This window comes from Plectropomus leopardus, chromosome 10 (assembly GCF_026936395.1).
Source record: "Plectropomus leopardus strain MGB_pleo_1.0 chromosome 10, ASM2693639v1, whole genome shotgun sequence".
Taxonomy (NCBI): domain Eukaryota; kingdom Metazoa; phylum Chordata; class Actinopteri; order Perciformes; family Serranidae; genus Plectropomus; species Plectropomus leopardus.
The window spans coordinates 28,636,566-28,654,174 of NC_142185.1; the positions used below are offsets into that span (position 1 = coordinate 28,636,566).

The following is a 17,609-nucleotide window of genomic DNA, read 5'->3' on the forward strand; positions in this document are numbered from 1 at the left end:
GTTGAAAAGTTGTCTGTTTTCCGTTTTAATGGCTATCCCGTGGCTCACGTAAAAGTTTTCTATTTCTCTTAAACTTTTTATTTGAGATGATGATTTGAGAGGTAACCTGTGATATTTGCTCTCCTTGTCAGGTGGACACAGTGAAGCGCCTGCTGATAAAGAAGCTGCCGCCTGTCCTGGCCATCCAGCTGAAGCGCTTCGACTATGACTGGGAGAGGGAGTGTGCCATCAAGTTCAATGACTACTTTGAGTTCCCCAGGGAGCTCGACATGGAGCCGTACACAGTAGCTGGTGTGGCAAAGCTAGAGGGCGATGACGTCAACCCGGAGAACCAGGTGATTCAACAGAACGAGCCCTCTGAACCCACACCTCCCGGCAGCTCCAAGTATCGTCTGGTGGGAGTGCTGGTCCACTCAGGCCAGGCCAGTGGCGGACACTACTATTCCTACATAATCCAGAGGAACGGGGGTGACGGCGAGAAGAATCGCTGGTATAAGTTTGATGATGGGGATGTGACTGAGTGCAAGATGGACGATGAGGAGGAGATGAAGAACCAGTGCTTCGGAGGGGAATACATGGGCGAGGTGTTCGATCATATGATGAAAAGGATGTCGTACCGGAGGCAGAAGCGCTGGTGGAATGCCTACATCTTATTCTATGAGCGTATGGACTCACTGGACAAGGACAGCGAGCTTGTCAAATACATCTCGGAGTTGACCATCTCCTCCACCAAGCCGCATCAGGTCAAGATGCCTGGTGTCATCGAGTGCAGCGTCCGCAAGCAGAACGTCCAATTCATGCACAACCGAATGCAATACAGCCTGGAATATTTCCAGTTCATTAAGAAACTTCTGACCTGTAACAGTGTCTATTTAAACCCTCCTCCAGGTATGCATCTTTCTTCTGTGTGTTGCTAAGGGACTGTTTGTTATTTCTAAAAGGGAAGGGGGTGGTGTAAAATTAGGGGAGGCATTTCAAATATTTTTTAAAGCACTTGGGATGGACATATGTTTTTTGATTTGGCTAAGGGTAGGGACATACATCTTTAAATAGTTTTATTTTTAATTTATTTTAGATACTGTCCTTATTCCTGCTGGCATGTTTTAAAGGCGTGTTTTCTTTAAATATTTCCAAAATCACACCATTTATCATAGCCAGAATCTGCATGATGAGCACTTTCATACAAAAACAACCAAATCAAAGCTTAGAATAGTGATATGTCATTGAAATCACTTAATTATACATGTCTTATTTAAAACTTTGCATTTTTTACAGTTAATTTGGGAAAACGGTTGATATCGACCATATTGGCGACAGCTGTGTGCGCGCTTTGATGCGTCTGTGTGTGTGCAGAAGTGTGTGATGCATAAGCCAATTCAATTTAGTTGCTTTTGCAAGGTAGGAAGGATTGCTGCTATGCACCCATATTCTCCTGAAGTGCACACCCACAGCTTGTGTGATGATGATGCAATTTATATGGAGGATTTGCATCTTGGTTAAGAAGTGAGCTGTTTGTTTTGGTGATAATGTCCAGTGTTGTATGGTCATTGCATCGGTTTCAATACCTCCATTTAGTGTTCATAAAGAAATATGGTTAGGGTTTATTTTTGGAGGAGGGAGAGTCATGCATTTTCTCCCAGTCACTCGGGAGAGGCTCAAGGAAGCATATTTGTAGCTTCAGGAAGGTCAATACAAGAAAAAAGGCACTCCCTGGCTGCCCCTCTAAGTCCCTAACTGGGGTTTTAAATGCAAAATCAGTGGGTCTTATGTATTATTGTATATTAAAATATTAAAACAAAATGAATCTAGGTAGCCAGTTAAACTCAACCAGAGGCACAATTTGATTATACACTGCTAAAGAAACATACACAAAAGCTGGCTGTTGCAATAAATATTATACTGCTAATAGCCAGTTGTAAACTCAATATTGATTGTTAGGAACACAATCTAATTTCCCTACCCTGTGTAGCTGTTCCTATTTATTTTATTTAACCAGGTTAGACTCATGGAAGCTGAAATGAAATTGAAGAATAAACAATAAAAAAGGCACAAGATAAAACAACATTACAAAGGGTAAAGTAAGCCAATAATAGACAGACCATTAATCACACAATCAGTGTTTATGTGTGTATTTGTTCCACAATGCGGGTTAATGCACTTGATAAGAAATGGCTGACACTACAGATGTGCAGTACAGCCCTTGCATGTGCATTGTTGTGTGAGCTGTTGTAGCTGCACAGCATCACGTCACTCCTCCAGTCGTGACTCTGCATATCCAATATCCCCAGAGGGCTTGTTTGATCCTGTGCACAAAGATGAAGTCATCATATTTCCACTGTTGATTTTAATGCTCCCCTTTTAAAGCTATAGCAGCCACCATAATTCTTTTATCACATATCTCTGGCTTGCTTGTCTAAGAAATATATTTAAATTGATGTTAATATGCAGCATCCCCTTGGAAAGAATTGGTGGTCAGTAGCGTTGAGCATGGCTGCCGAGAAGTGCTCTGCTTCTATAATGCATTATTAATGGAGCCAGAGTCCCATAATGTTTCACAGGAAAATAACTGTTTGAGGCCAGTCGTCAGTACATTTTGTTTGCAATCTTGTATCCAATTGAGATGCTAATGTATCTTATTTTAAAATCCTTCTCAGCAGCAACAGCAGGATTTTTTAAAAAACAAACATCATTGTAAGATAGATTAGATTTAGTCCATCCACTGACTGACCCAGCACAATAGCCCTGTATGTTAGTTTGAATATTTGATTTGGTTTATTATTGGTTGGCCTCTCTCGGAGATCAGTGAGCGCTGATTGTAGTGTGCTCTGCCTCTGCTGGTTGCTGTGTTATCATCTGCATTTTGTGTTTCAGTTTATGCTGCATTGAACAAAGATGAGACGTGAATTTCTGACGTTCAGCGTCTTTTGCATCACTGTTCATAATGTGATGTATATGTAGGACAGTCATGCAGTATTCATTGTGTTGACTTTGTACCCTAGCACACTGGATTTGAAACAAAACAATGACTGAGGTTGAAGAGGCGACTGTCAGCTTACATCTTTGTAGGAATTGCAATCCTTTTTATTTATCCGTATAGATTGGAACAGAAATCCATGACGTTAGAAAAAATCAATTTAACATCCATAAAACTGAAAGTCTTAGTGTTCATTTCATTTTGAAACCAGTGTGCTTGAGTACAGAGCAAAAGCAAAGCAAAGTGTGACACTGCCCTAGCACAGACTGCAGTATGCAATTATGTATGTAATGTAAATACTGTGCATATCCATGTTTAAGTAATTGGCTTTGCATACTTCTGACTCGTCATCAGTGATGTCAAATTATTATGAAAAGGTGACAGGATATGTGCTTTAGTAATTTCATCCAAGGAGTCAGAAGGTCCTTTCCCACTGGACAAAAAAATCCACTAGCTTTTGTATTTAATGGGAACAGTTACAATCAGCACTCACTCCTGGGTCAAAAACAGTCCCTTTTCAGCAAAATGCAACAATGGGCTGCCACAAATTACTGACCTCCATCAAAGTAGCACTTGAACATCGCTCAGAATGTACTCATCACCAAATTTGAGAGAGACAGTTTATAAGTAAGAGATATTTATAAAAAACACTTTATCACCATATAATATTCACTGGCGTTTTCTACTGTTTACTAACGTCTACAGGCAGTTTGTTGCCTAATTTTAATGCATTGTCTCGTGTTTAAAACACCTGCATAATAATAATACCAATAATAACTTTATTTATATAGCACCTTTTACAAACTGACTTTACAAAGTGTTTTGACAAACAAAGCACAGGATTTCTTGTCGAGGCAATATTTAACAACACCAGTCAAATAATAATGCCAAATTGAGGCCAGACAAAACAAAAAGACAAAAAAAACAACCTAAAACAAAAAAGAATAAATACAACTCAAAGAATATAAGAAGTAAATACTGAAATAATACCAATAATTAGAGAATTAAACACAATCAAGACAGAATAAAATAATGAATTAAAGACAATTTAAAGTTGATTCATTAAAATAGACGACATCTCATGAAAACAAGTCTATAAAAATTGGCTTTAAGAAGTGACTTAAATGGGGTCACTGATTCTGTGAGCCACATCTCCTGTGCTAATTTTGGTGAAATGTAGTTTTTCATGTTGGTCTCTAGGTGTAGCCTCATAGATTTTTTTTCAGCTTATGTTATAGTGCTTATAAGCAAATCACCAATAAGATTTTCACTCTGTTTTGTTAATTGTTGCTCTTTCTTTTTTTTTATCAGGACAAGACCATCTTCTGCCAGAGGCAGAGGAGATTGCTATGATAAGTGCTCAGCTGGCTGCTAGGTTCCTCTTCAGCACAGGTTTTCACACCAAGAAAGTAGTACGGGGTCCTGCCAGTGACTGGTAAGCTCTCTCTGCCTCTTGTGTTTTGGGGTTTTCTCTCTGTTTTTGCACTGCTCTATAAATATTCTCCTCGTCTTTACCCCCAGGTATGACGCCCTCTGCATCCTGCTGAGACATAGTAAGAATGTACGCTATTGGTTTGCACACAACGTCCTGTTTGCTTACCCAAACCGGTTTTCCGAGTACCTGCTTGAGTGCCCGAGCGCTGAGGTCCGTGGTGCATTTGCCAAGCTCATTGTCTTCATCGCTCACTTCTCCCTGCAAGATGGGCCGTGCCCCTCCCCCACCGCCTCGCCTGGACCCTCTACTCAGGTTGGTGGCAGACTTCGGCAGAGCTCTGTGTCGAAAACAGTTTTTTTATTAGGACACTCTGGGAGATACTCAGAGCTGTTTGAGTCACAAGTTTCCTGTAAGATAATGAAAGCAGCTTGTATCGTGTGTTTACACTCAGAGGTTTCTCGTACTCTGCTTGATTGATGTAACCATGCTGTGTTTTTGTCTGTTGTTTTCCATGTTTGTGTATCAGGGCTGTGATAACCTCAGTCTAAGTGACCACCTGTTGAGAGCTGTACTCAACCTGCTCAGAAGAGAGGTTTCTGAACACGGCCGTCACCTGCAGCAGTACTTCAACCTCTTTGTCATGTATGCCAATCTGGGTAAGGAGCACACGGAAATTACTCTTTAGTCATAAACATCTGCTCCTCTCGGAGTTATACAAGCAAGGTTTATGCAAAATATTTTCATAATCTGTGTGGGACTTTAATTTTTTTCCCACTTCACAGGCCTGGCAGAAAAGACCCAGCTGTTGAAGCTGAACGTCCCTGCCACGTTCATGTTGGTCGCTCTGGACGAGGGTCCCGGCCCTCCCATTAAGTACCAGTACGCTGAGCTGGGCAAGCTCTACACTGTGGTCTCCCAGCTGGTCCGTTGCTGCGACGTCTCCTCACGCATGCAGTCCTCCATTAATGGTGAGTGTTTTACTCTTTAGCTGCTCAAAATGTAATGTGAATTCAGGTGATATGAGCCAAAAATAAGTCATGGAACAGTGTGGGGTGTTTTGGGTGGGGAGAGGTGGAGCCCAATGAGGATTTTCATCCTTGCTCAGGATCAAGTGACTGACAAAGCAGCCACTCTGAGCCTCTGTGCTGTGTAGCCAGAGCTTGGAGCTGAGGGCTTTCAAAGAAAAAAGATGAAAAAGGGAAACATATGGTACTGTGCAAAAGTCTTAGGCCACCTTAAACTGTTATTTTAGTAGGGTTGTAATGATCATAAATATTTCAGGTTTCCTATGAATTCTTAAAAGGCACTGAAATCATAACTCAAAATAAGGGATTAGTTGGTATTGAAAATGTCTTAAATCAACCTTTCAAAATGCAAAGACATGGAGAGTAGGATTTAATAAAAAAAAAATCTGACATTATATATATATATATATATATATATATATATATATATATATATATATATATATATATATATATATATATATATATATATATATATATATATATATATATATATATTGCATTTTAAAAAAGTCTCAAAAAGTATTAAATTAATTTGCCTTGAGTTGTAGGAACCCTGTATATATTTATCAGTAGTCTTATTACTAAAATACAACCAGAAAATACAGCAAATACTCATACAGTATTAAAAACACAAATGTTTTGGAATAAAACAACCTCAACGGACTAAAGTTGGAAGTATTGAGAGTGACCTCCCTTTCCACTCAGCATGTCTGGAACTCTCTTGGGCAGACAATGAGATTTACAAAACTTATCTTCTGGCTTATTTACACCAGGTTGCATTCAAGACCTGTCCAAAGCTCAATATTGATTGTTTTAGGTACCTTTAGTTATGGTTGTACAATTGCATGTTTCACACTAAATATTGACTTCAGTCTAAAAGAGCCATTTTGTTATGTCTTTTTAGGTGTTTGATGCATTGTACATGTTCTCTTTATTCTTTGTATCTGAATAAAGAGACTGAAAATATATATATATATCCTCATAACAACTTTGCTAAAACAACAACTCTATGGTGGCACCCCCATAGACTTTTGCACAGTACTGTATATATGTCCCTTTTAATAACCACTTGTATTTCAGTTGACTCTAAATTTATTCCCCTCTACCCGCTCCAGGTAACCCTCCGCTCCCCAACCCGTATGGTGACACCAACCTGACGGCCCCGGTGATGCCGGTGCAGCAGCTGGTGGCAGAGATCCTGTTTGTGAGGACCAGCTACGTGAAGAAGATCATCGAGGACTGCAGCAACTCTGAGGAGACGGTGAAGCTGCTTCGCTTCAGCTGCTGGGAGAACCCGCAGTTCTCCTCCACTGTGCTCAGTGAGCTGCTCTGGCAGGTAAAAGTCTTCTTTAGGCCCTTTGTAATGCTGTAGGTGGCTCACATGTTCGTGTCCATAGTACTTAACATTATTGTTCCTCTGCAGGTGGCGTACTCGTACACCTATGAGCTGAGGCCTTACCTGGACTTGCTGCTACAGATTCTGCTCATCGAGGACTCCTGGCAGACACACAGGTCAGACTGATTGCTCTGTGTTTGCATTATAAATGTTTTCTTGTGATCAGACTTTAAATTCCTCCTTTTTTTCTGTTGTGCAGGATCCACAATGTGCTGAAGGGCATTCCTGATGACAGAGACGGGCTCTTTGACACCATCCAGCGCTCCAAGAACCACTACCAGAAACGAGCCTACCAGTGCATCAAGTGCATGGTGGCACTGTTTAGCAACTGCTCCGTGGCTTACCAGATCCTACAGGTACGCTGACGGACAGTTGGAGTGACCTCTCTCCTCACGCAACATGTCACACTACCGTTACACCAAGAAAGGAATTATTGATTTAAAAATGCCAGATAACTTTGGGTAGGACCAATTTTGTTGTTTGTTTTTTTTTTATAAATGAAGAGTATTTAGCTTTTGTGGTTAAGTTCTCTTTATTTGTATTTTCTAGGGATGCAGTAATTGTGAAATTTTGGGCCATTGCTGATATAGATGTTTGAAATAACAATTTAGCTGACAGCTGATTCAAATGTTTTTTCTTGCTGTCGTTATATTTTGTGTTTGTTATTATTTATAACCCCTTAGTGCCAGCAAATGTTTTAAAGTCATTTAGTCCTTTGTTACACTATCTTTGAATCAGCACAAATACAACACTTAATATAACCTTTTCACATGAACACCTGTTCTTTAAAAAAATGTTTTACTTTATATTACATATAATAATTCCCTCTCTAAAATCTATATTGCTGTTAAAACCTTGACAAGTTTCTCCAAGAAGTCAATTTTACTATATTACTTTTGAACACATCATGAATATATTTTGAATATATATAGCATAATACTGTAACTCAATGCCACCTCTGTTAGCTGGTACTTCCAGCCACCGGCTGCTAACAGCTAACGCTGCTGATTTCAACATGTATTCGTTGTTCACAATGTAGCATTATAAAGAAAAAAATGGAGTCCATCTCCTGACTTGTCAGTGGTGAGTTTAATGTGTCTTTAGCCGTCCCCTCTGTTCATCCCAAATACGTTTTCTATGTTCCTGAGACGACGGGATGATGTTAGTCTTGAGTCCTGCTTTTTAGCCTGTGCAAAACAGATTTGGCACAACAGAAAAACTTCAGCCACTGCCACCATTGAATGTCATCTTACTTGTTGATAGGCCAATGGCAGTCAACAAGGCAAACATATGCAGATATCGATGTTGTGCCAATAAATCAGTGTATCCCCAGTATTTCCTGAACTCTCCGCACAGTTCTTAAATCTCTGCCAGCTGCTGTCTCTCACAAAGGAAGCAAACATTTTCTCAAGATTGATGGAAAGCCCAAAGCTCTTTTTCACATAACATAAAAACAGTCAAAGAACATGTTAATAAAACTGCCTCCTGCATTCATCGTGCTGCATAATCCATAAATGCTAACCGGCATGTTCCTCTTGTGCCTACAGAGTAACGGTGATCTGAAACGAAAGTGGACGTGGGCAGTAGAGTGGTTAGGGGACGAGCTGGAGAGGAGGCCTTACACAGGGAACCCCCAGTACACCTACAACAACTGGTCCCCTCCGGTTCAGAGCAACGAGACCTCCAACGGCTATTTCCTGGAGCGTTCGCACAGCGCACGTATGACACTCGCCAAGGCCTGTGAACTTTGTCCCGAGGAGGTAATTGCATTGACATCACACCCTTAACACACACATACATGCACATTACACATTAACCTCCAGTCTTAGGGACCAAACTAATAGTGTTAAAAGCTGTAGGACGCTGTATGTAGGTGATGTACAGTGGAAAACATCAGAACAGCTGTTCAAAATTTGGGACTTTTCTGATTAAGTCAAATATCAGTGTGGAGGGGGTCTTTCTGTTACATGCAAATGTATGAATATTTCAAAAACACCTCGGTAAAATATACCTGCATGAGCACGGTTGCCATGGCAACGTGTTAACAGTGGTGTATAAAGGTGAAGGTAACAGAAAAATCCCATAGAAATACTGTATGACTGAGCCAGAGGAGCTTTAACATCCCACTGAATGGCATAACAAGGCCAGCTTTTTACTGGATGTATATCTGTAATTACACTGAAGGGATTAGTTAGTAATGTACTGGATCAACCAGAAAATGTATTTTCAAGAACTTGATGATTAATTGATCGTTTTCTATTACAAATTGAATATCGTATGTTTTTTAGCTGTTGCTTTTTTTTCCTGACATTTGTTAGAATAAATGATTTTATAGATAAAAATGAAGAAGTCTTACATTTGAGGCTGAAGGTTAATTGGACCCATCAAGTGTTTCCAACCAGCCATTAAATGTTAAGTATCCACCCTAAGCTACAGCTATGACTATGTTTGCTATGCTGAATGTTTTTTTTTTTGTCTTGATTCATGGCTGCAGTTCACAATGCATACAAATATCATTTTTTTGTTCTCACGTAAAATAAGTTACTTGTATTTTTATGTTGACAAATCCAGTCAAATGACACACTTCTCCTGTAATATTCCATACACAGCTCAAGTGTACTCAGGGAAGCCCAGGGAAGGTCAGTATTCCAGGCACCACAACATAAAGGAAGGAAATTTAAAATTTTTTTTATTTAAGAATCAGCAGAGAAACAAACAGTTACAGATCTCCAACACATAGAATTATTGCACAATATTCAGTTTCCTGTAGCTTGAATAGTCATCAGTGGCCGAGGCTAGAAGCATTGTGTTCACGTTGTCCTCCATAGATTTTCCCATTTTGTCGACCATTTTTTTTGTACTCTTGATGCATTTATGTGATGCAAATGTTACATAAATATTTGAGCACAGGAGCTCAGAGTTAAGGTTAAACAAACTGCCAGAATGATAAATTAGTTTTGAGATGTCAACAGTTTTATATACCTGAGATGTTTATTGTTTTCTGTTAACTTCTTAAATTATTCAAATTCAATGCTGTGCTGTAAACTTAGATTGTGATCACAGATAAATGAACAAGTAAAAGTCATCCTCTATCCTGTCGCCCACTCGTAAAGGTGGACCGGCTGCCTGTGAGATGCCATACAGTGTAGCTGGCATTAGAAATCATGTTACACAGCTGCACACAGTGAACAGATCTTTGTTCTCCTGCTGTCCTGTTGCCCAGTCCCAGTGATTCGCCAAAGTAACAACACTGACAAAGCCCAGTCCTCCGTCCTACTTTAGTGCTCTTTTTGCCAATTTTTGCTTCCTTTCTAAACTCAAACTGTAACGCTGCCACCTGCGTCTGATTAAAAACTGTTAGCCTCACTTAAACCCATCAACCACAACGTTAAACCCACCAACAGGTGAAGTGAATAACAGTAGGCGGGTCTCCATGACAGATTTGCGCAAAAGTTAAGTGATATTTTTGAAATTTCAATAAAACACAATTGCGAGATGACTTGTGTTTCCTCTGAGTCATGTTATGCGACTTCTCTTGCAGAAACATTTCAAGAAGCATGAGGATAGATGTTCAAAGCATCAGCAGGTTTATTTCTATTGCAGCCGCCACACTAGCCGTCATTATTTCCAATCGAAGGCGACGTAGCGATAATGGAAAGGCGAGCCCCTTATACATGGGAGCGGCCATGTATGAGTTACAGTTGCAAAGCTTCCAGATTATCCACTCAATTTTTGCAATGCAGTAACACCTCTTGTAGCGCCTGCTGCATCATGTCCAGGGGAGCAAGCTCCTACTGACAAGCACATAGCCATAGCATCATGTGACCGATAAATGCGAAAAAAAAATCCATTGCAGTTTTGCAAAATATGGCTTTTTTGAATTGCCTGAAATGCCACCTCATGGGAGCATAAACATTTTTTAAATTGATTGTTTCCAGTAGGTGTATTTAATATTCGCAATTTATTTTATCGCAATTTGAGGGTTAATGGAAACCTGCCTACTGATGAGCTTGTTACATTGCAGCGTTCTGCTGGGAAACCTTGAGTCCTGACATTCATGTGGACGCCACCCGACAAGCTCCACCTATACAAACAGACCCAACCCCCCCCCCCACATGACAACGACGCTCCCTGTGTGCACCATGCCACACCACTAAAACTGCTCAGGAATCCCTTAAAAACGGTACAAAGAGCTGACGGTGTCGACCTGGCCTTCATTTATAACAGATCTCAATCGGATTGAGCATTCGTGCGCCATGCTGTTACCCCGCCTTGCAAATCACATGACTCAAAATGATCTGCAGCCAATCCCCTGGTGCGAGGCCCCACCGTGTTTCCTAAAGATCTGATTCGACAAACGAACCTGATCTTCTTGCAGTCTAAACAGCTTTTGTCACGTTCCTGAGCAGCTTTTGCATTGCGGCATGGAGCATTGTCCTGCGGGGGGGCCACTGCCTTTGGGGAGTGCTGTTGCCATAAGAAACGTACTTTGTCGGCGATTATCAGTGTTTTTCACTTCACCTGTCAGTGCTTTCATCGTTGTGGCCAAGTCATAGTACTGTCCTTTAAGCAAAATTTGATTCTCAATTTTGTTATTGTAGCCAATATACTTCAGGCTTTCTGTCATTTTGGTAGTTACCAGCTAACCTCTGGCATCATGTTCCTTCAAACATAAATTAAACAACATAATATTCTCACCATTAGAAATATAGGACACAATTTAACAAAACCTCCAATAGGTTATCAAACTTTTTATTTTTATTTGCATCAATTCTATAAGCAGTAAAAATTCGTACACTTTTGACTGGAAAGAGTTAAACTGAAAAAGACATAAGGATGGACTCTGTGATGGCATCTGTTAAAACATGAGCTTCATATACTACAGATTTGTGTTAATAATCAGACAGATTCTGTTGTTTTTCCACTTATGACTCTACATCATGTTGAAATAAATATTTTGCACATGTTAAACAGAACTCCAGTGAAATCACTCACGCATAGAAATGTGATTAATAATTAAATGATAAGGCTGGCGTTTGATGACAGCAAGAAAAATATTAAATTAGAAATATAACATTTGTCCTTTTGAGAGTGGCAAACTGAAATAAGCTCCACAGTCGGGAGGTTCATGTGTGCCTCCTGTTGGCTTTTTTTCTGAAGAATAATCAGCAGCTCTCCTGCTGAGAGGATGCTCTCAGGTGTAGAATCCACCCACACACACAGTCAACTCCCATTTAAACCTCATTTACCTGATAACGTAACACAGTTGGAAATTCGACTTACCCACACAACCCCACTTGCTTTTTGCACACAGAAACACAGAAGTTAAACATTATACCCACTGTTCTGCTCAAGTAAAGTAGCATTTCCTGCTGTGTCTGATTTATACAAATCTATTTTACTTTGACTGTTGAAATTAATGTTCGATAACGTTTATCTCATGTCTGCCAGGAGCCAGATGAACAGGAAGCACCTGATGATCAAGACTCTTCCCCACCGGAGGACACCTCTCTGTACCCACACTCTCCTGGAACCACACAGTTTCAGCAGGTAGCGTCTCAGGGTTGCGTTTATTTTCATGTCATTTTATGTTTTTGCACTGTTAAAAACAGAAACGGGTCCAAAAGAATACAGAAAAACAGGAGAGATTAGAAACCCGAATGGGTTTATAGAATTACCTCAACCAAAGTAATACAATAAAATAAATAAATAAAATAAATTACAATACTTTGATACAAGCAATACACAATGGGGTCAGCAATAAATGACAACAAGTAATTAGACTGTAGGTTACAGTATACTAATGACGGCTTGATTCAAAAGACTGGCCCCCAGTTTTCATTTAAAATTAATAAGAGATGACGATATTTTGGCTATATGTCAGGTAGGAATTCCACAGCGAAGAACCGCTATAAGTGAATTTGCCGTGTGTGTTACGGCGAAAAGGGGGATGGAAGTTATGAGAATGGATTTGCAAATTTGCCTTTGAAAAGTCATTGAAAGATTTTGGCAGCAAATCTGGACGGTAAGTATATTTTTGTAAATGAAAATGCAAGATCGGAGTATGTTGATTTTTTCAATAGAAAATATATTTTTTGCTGCCGGTGAAGTATAAAACACTTTCAGGTTTCTGTCATGGGATGATTATATTTACATGTGTTTACTGTTTGTGTCCTAACCATCAGAGCAGAGTATGAACGCCAGAAAGTGTGATGGTCTGTGATGTTTGAGTTTGACCCGTGCCGTTACTTTATCTAAGTGATTTTGGACCCGCTGTATAGGGGGATACAGGGGGGATCAGGGCAAAAAATTCTTGATAAACACAGTGAACGAACTAGAACGCGATCACGTTTGTTGCAGCAGTTTGACAGTTTATGGCACTTAACTGCATTGAAAACAGGAGTGTTGTATATAAGATGTGGTTTATCAAAATTACATTTGGGGGGCGGGGGGTCATCGTCAGGTGGGGAGAGGCCATGGGCTTCACAGAGAAATGGGATCCCAGCTCCTGCTCTGAGCTGCAGGAAAGGGCTCCGCTCTGGGTGGGCTGCGGGGGAGCTGCGGGGGAGCTTACGTGTTTGCGTTCTGGTGCTGGACTCGCCGACACAGAAACGGCTCAACTGAGTCAATAAACCCGTTAATAAAAGATTAGGTAAATGGTTATTCCTGTGTGACAGGCGCAGCAGCAGGATCACAAACTCTGAATTGACATCCGTCCTCTGCAAAAAAGAATATCCGAATGTCTAAATTGGAAACCGAATACTCAAACAGCGGAATATTTTTGGTCGGCCCCGATTAAAATGTGCGGACACCCGGCAGACAGTTTAGTTTGTTCACGTTTGGCTGATTATCGTCCGCTCTCTTCTCCCGAACAGAACAACCACCCCCACGGGCAGCCGTACACCGGGCCTGCTGCTCAGCACATGAACAACCCCCAGCGTCCTGGTCCTGCCTCCGCCCCGACTCCGGGCCCCACCCAGACCACCCCGACCCCGGGCCCCGGACCCACTCCCGGCCCGGGCCCGCGAGCACAAGAGAACTGGGAGAGCACCGAGGAGGTCGCCCCAGCACCCGCCCCCACCACCTCCACCACCCCAGCGCCCGCCCCGCCTAAGGAGTAACGTCCCCTCCCCCCTCTGCTGTGCCTCGAGCCTCCATCGTCCCGCTCTCCTTCCTCTCATCCTTCGGTCAACAGAGCTCCTCGCCGGGCGTCTCTCTCTTTCTTCCTCCCTCTCTGGCCCCAGGGCAGGGCAGAGCCAGGCCTCCCTCCACCTCCCTCCAGGCGACTCCTCCCCCGCGTCGGCCTGCGGGAGGCGCTCTTCCCTGGCCTGGGGCTGCCTGACCGTGTGACAGGGGCCTGCTGGCGGCTGCGGAGGCGAGGGGAGTGGACAAGAGTTCTACTAAAGAAAAATTTACCCAGAGCTGACGATGCTGATGCGCTTGTCTACACGACGAAAAGGTGTACATAGTATGTTAATGTTTTTGACTGTTCAGATCCCCCAGTAGCATAACTCTGGTTTGCTGTTGGGAGATGTTGCAGATATTATGAAAAATGGATATTATAAATAAGAAAAATGCCCAAAAAAAACTGTAAGAAGACAACAACTCCTCTTTGTTTTATCACCCATGCTCAGCAGTAAAGTTTGTTCTACCATCGGACGGTTACTGGTCATTCAACTGTAGAAGGACGCATTGTTATTATCATAATTATATTATTATTCTTAAGCTCCTTGGCAAAACCTTATGACCCATGCCAAATCAACTCACGAGCTGTGGTTGGTTTTAGTGTGAGATATGGAATGGTTGGGTGGACTTTTACGGTGTTTGGTTGATGTGAAAAAGCAGTGATGCAACATTGTTCTGAAACTCATTGCCTTTCTTTTTCTTTTTCTTTTCTTTTTTTTTGTTCTGGTAATTAATTCAATCCTTTTTGAAGCTCTAGTTAATATGCTGTAACATTTAGCATGGCTTCTCACCAGAATAGTGTAGCCCAAGGGAAGACTTGTGATCATAACAACCTAAAGCTGTTCTTAATCCACATCTCCAGAGGGGTGTTGTTACCCTTAGGTTTTTCTTTTGTTTGTTTTTTTTTTTTTTTTTTGGTTATTTTCTACTCATCTACCCTATCTACAATGAGGGCGATATTTTGAACCAATGTATGAATAAGTGGCTTTTCAATTGCACATTATATTCCTCCAACTTCAACATTTGGCAGTCCGTTTTTGGTGGGATAGACAGCTTAGCTTTCATCTTTAGGAAATCTGAAAAATGAAACACATATGCAACAGAATTGCTGCACCGGGTTTATCCGGTGTGTGATAGACTGTGCGGTTTGCTTCTGTCTCTCCAATAGAGCCTAGTCGTAGACAGACTTGTTGCCCGTCGGCTTCCGTTCTGCCGTGGAGCCGGTCAGGTTCGGCGTCTCGGCTCCCGAGCAGCGGTGAGACCCCCTCGCTCTGTCGCTCCACGGAGAACAGGTTCCACAGCAGGGTTGTACCGTAAGAATAGCGGCTGGTTAGTCATGTTGCAACCTGAGCTAACTTGTAATTCTGTAGGAGTAAAAGGTAAACATCAGTAAATACTGTATTTAATTGGTAACTTGAATGCATGTATTTTTTTGAATTTTTTTTTTTTTTTGTCTAAAACATACCAAATACTCCTGCAAATGAAAATATTCTGCCCATCGTATTATATTTAAATATTTTGCTCTTATTTTATAGAATTTATTTTGTTGTATTTCACTAAAAATAGAATTTGATTTAAGAGGAACATTTTTGTCCTTGTGTTATTTTTAAAGAAGATATTTGACTGTACAGAGTTCTGCGCCCTGTTTTTTGCCGACTTTTGTTTTGGCCATGGTGTGACGTTGAATTCTGGAGCTACAGTCGCGATGTGGACTTTCACTTTGTGAGGTTTTTTGTGCACAGAAATATAACAAAAAAAAAAGCATTGCGCCCTTAGCAAATAAAGAACATGGAATCTTGCCCGTGTCTCATGTTTACTTGTGGACAAAAACCGGTAAACATCTGCTGCCGAGAATCAACAAAGTTCAACCAGAAACTATCAAATTATACTCATCGGCTACATCAACTGTGTCAACTGATGTTTTGTTTTCCAAGTTGTGAAGTTATGACGAGCGTGGTTTGTTGTTTCTGCACGCGGCGCCAGAGAGATAAGGTCACTGACCGAAATTTTTAGTTATGTGGCTCATCTGGGATCCCTCTTACAGGAAACAGTCAATATTTTTCAACCTGGATTCCTTTTTCTCATGTTTTTGTGTCTAATTGACAAATTGGAGCGAAAATATTTGAAATCAGTCCACTGTTGAGGGACACCAAAACCACAGCAGCAAAACCGGCTGCAGTGTGATCTCTGCAGGTAATTGTTCACGTTTAATTTTTGTCCGCTTAAAGTGTTTGTTTTTGCCAGTGACAGGCTCAGATTGTTATTAGCAGGGTTTGTACGGTCATGAAAAACCTGGTAAAGTCATGGAATTTGCAAATAGCAATTTCCAGGCATTGAACATTTTTGGAAAACTAAATATACCCTTTTGTTTCTCAAATCTGTAAAATGACACATGATAAATCCAACGATAACAAATGGTGTAATTTTCTGTGATTTTAAAAGAAAACATGCCTTCCAAACCCACGGGCCTGCATGCTTCCAAAAAAAACAAAACTTTTTTTTTTCTAATGGAAAGAAAAAAAAGTTTCCTTAAAAATTCCCCAGAAAAATTTTAAGAAAAAAATCTTTTTTTCCCTTTAAAATCAGCAGTAAAAAAACTACAAAATACAGCCATTTAAGATTGTACGCCCCTCCCCAGAAGCCAAAATTAAAAACATAACTCCCTCCCCAGTACTTAATTATTTGACCTGCTTCCTTTTGCCCCCTCCCCCTCCATTAAATAATAAACAATCCCTAAAATATATTTACGTATTCAGTTATAATTCATTTTTGAATTCATAATTATTATTTTTTTTATATTTATTTTAAAAAGCTCTTTTATAGCCGATGAGGAGTGTCGATTGTTGTTTCAGAGAATGTTTGGTCTTTAAAATTTGCCTTCAAGTCATGGAAATATATTGGTAACAATGTGTATGAACCCTAATAATCCAAGTCTGTCAAAAATAAGAACTTTGAGTGGATGAAAACTGACAGTTACCTGAGGATGCACCTGTGTGGCTGCTGCGCTCAATACAGAAAAATTTTAAAAATGTGTCTCCACACACGGGAACATGGGATATTCTGATCGAGACTAAACAGCATCTACATTTACAAACTACTGATAAAGCCTACAATTAATTAACCATGAATTTTAAAGTGTATATTAAATGTAAATGTGTATGAAATGTTCCCTTTGGCCACAATAAAATCCAGCACTTTCATAACTACATTTCTGGATTTTATCGTCGTTTCCAAACTGAGGGGAATAGAGCTCTCTTAAAGTGGTCCGAAGAAAAAAAGGTCTGTGTGTGTGTCACAGTGACGCATGCAGTTTTAGGGTGTCACATACCAAATAAATTTGGGAACATTTGCTCCATAAAATCAGACCCTGCAGTACATATGAGGACAGTAATGACTAAACCTTTTCTTCCTATTTTTGTGATACAGGAGCTCCCTCTAGTGTTCATATAGTACCTCTGACTACTCAATTACATTAAGTTACAACTGGTTCAACATGCTTGCAACAAACAAACAAACATTGCTTTGTTTACCTGTGTTATGTGTGGATTCAACTTCAAGGTAATTTGGAGGCTGAAGTTTGTGGTTTTCTAT

General features: G+C 40.6%; 1 protein-coding gene across 9 annotated transcripts in view; it reads left to right on the forward strand.

Moving 5' to 3' along the window:
* usp9 (ubiquitin specific peptidase 9) overlaps window positions 1-15,817 on the forward strand; it is a 54,508-nt gene extending 38,691 nt beyond the window's left edge. For 6 of the 9 annotated variants that reach the window (XM_042494969.2, XM_042494971.2, XM_042494970.2 and 3 more), the window contains 12 exons: window positions 132-888; window positions 4,286-4,409; window positions 4,496-4,721; window positions 4,936-5,065; window positions 5,192-5,377; window positions 6,553-6,773; window positions 6,861-6,949; window positions 7,033-7,189; window positions 8,381-8,593; window positions 9,443-9,472; window positions 12,285-12,383; window positions 13,709-15,817. In XM_042494969.2, coding sequence (XP_042350903.2) covers window positions 132-888; window positions 4,286-4,409; window positions 4,496-4,721; window positions 4,936-5,065; window positions 5,192-5,377; window positions 6,553-6,773; window positions 6,861-6,949; window positions 7,033-7,189; window positions 8,381-8,593; window positions 9,443-9,472; window positions 12,285-12,383; window positions 13,709-13,954 — 2,478 coding nt within the window. In that variant the 3' untranslated portion in view covers window positions 13,955-15,817. The remainder of the gene's footprint in view (window positions 1-131; window positions 889-4,285; window positions 4,410-4,495; window positions 4,722-4,935; window positions 5,066-5,191; window positions 5,378-6,552; window positions 6,774-6,860; window positions 6,950-7,032; window positions 7,190-8,380; window positions 8,594-9,442; window positions 9,473-12,284; window positions 12,384-13,708) is intronic. The other 3 variants (XM_088083507.1, XM_042494972.2, XM_088083508.1) reach the window with 1 other exon arrangement.
* Window positions 15,818-17,609: the final 1,792 nt, after the last annotated feature.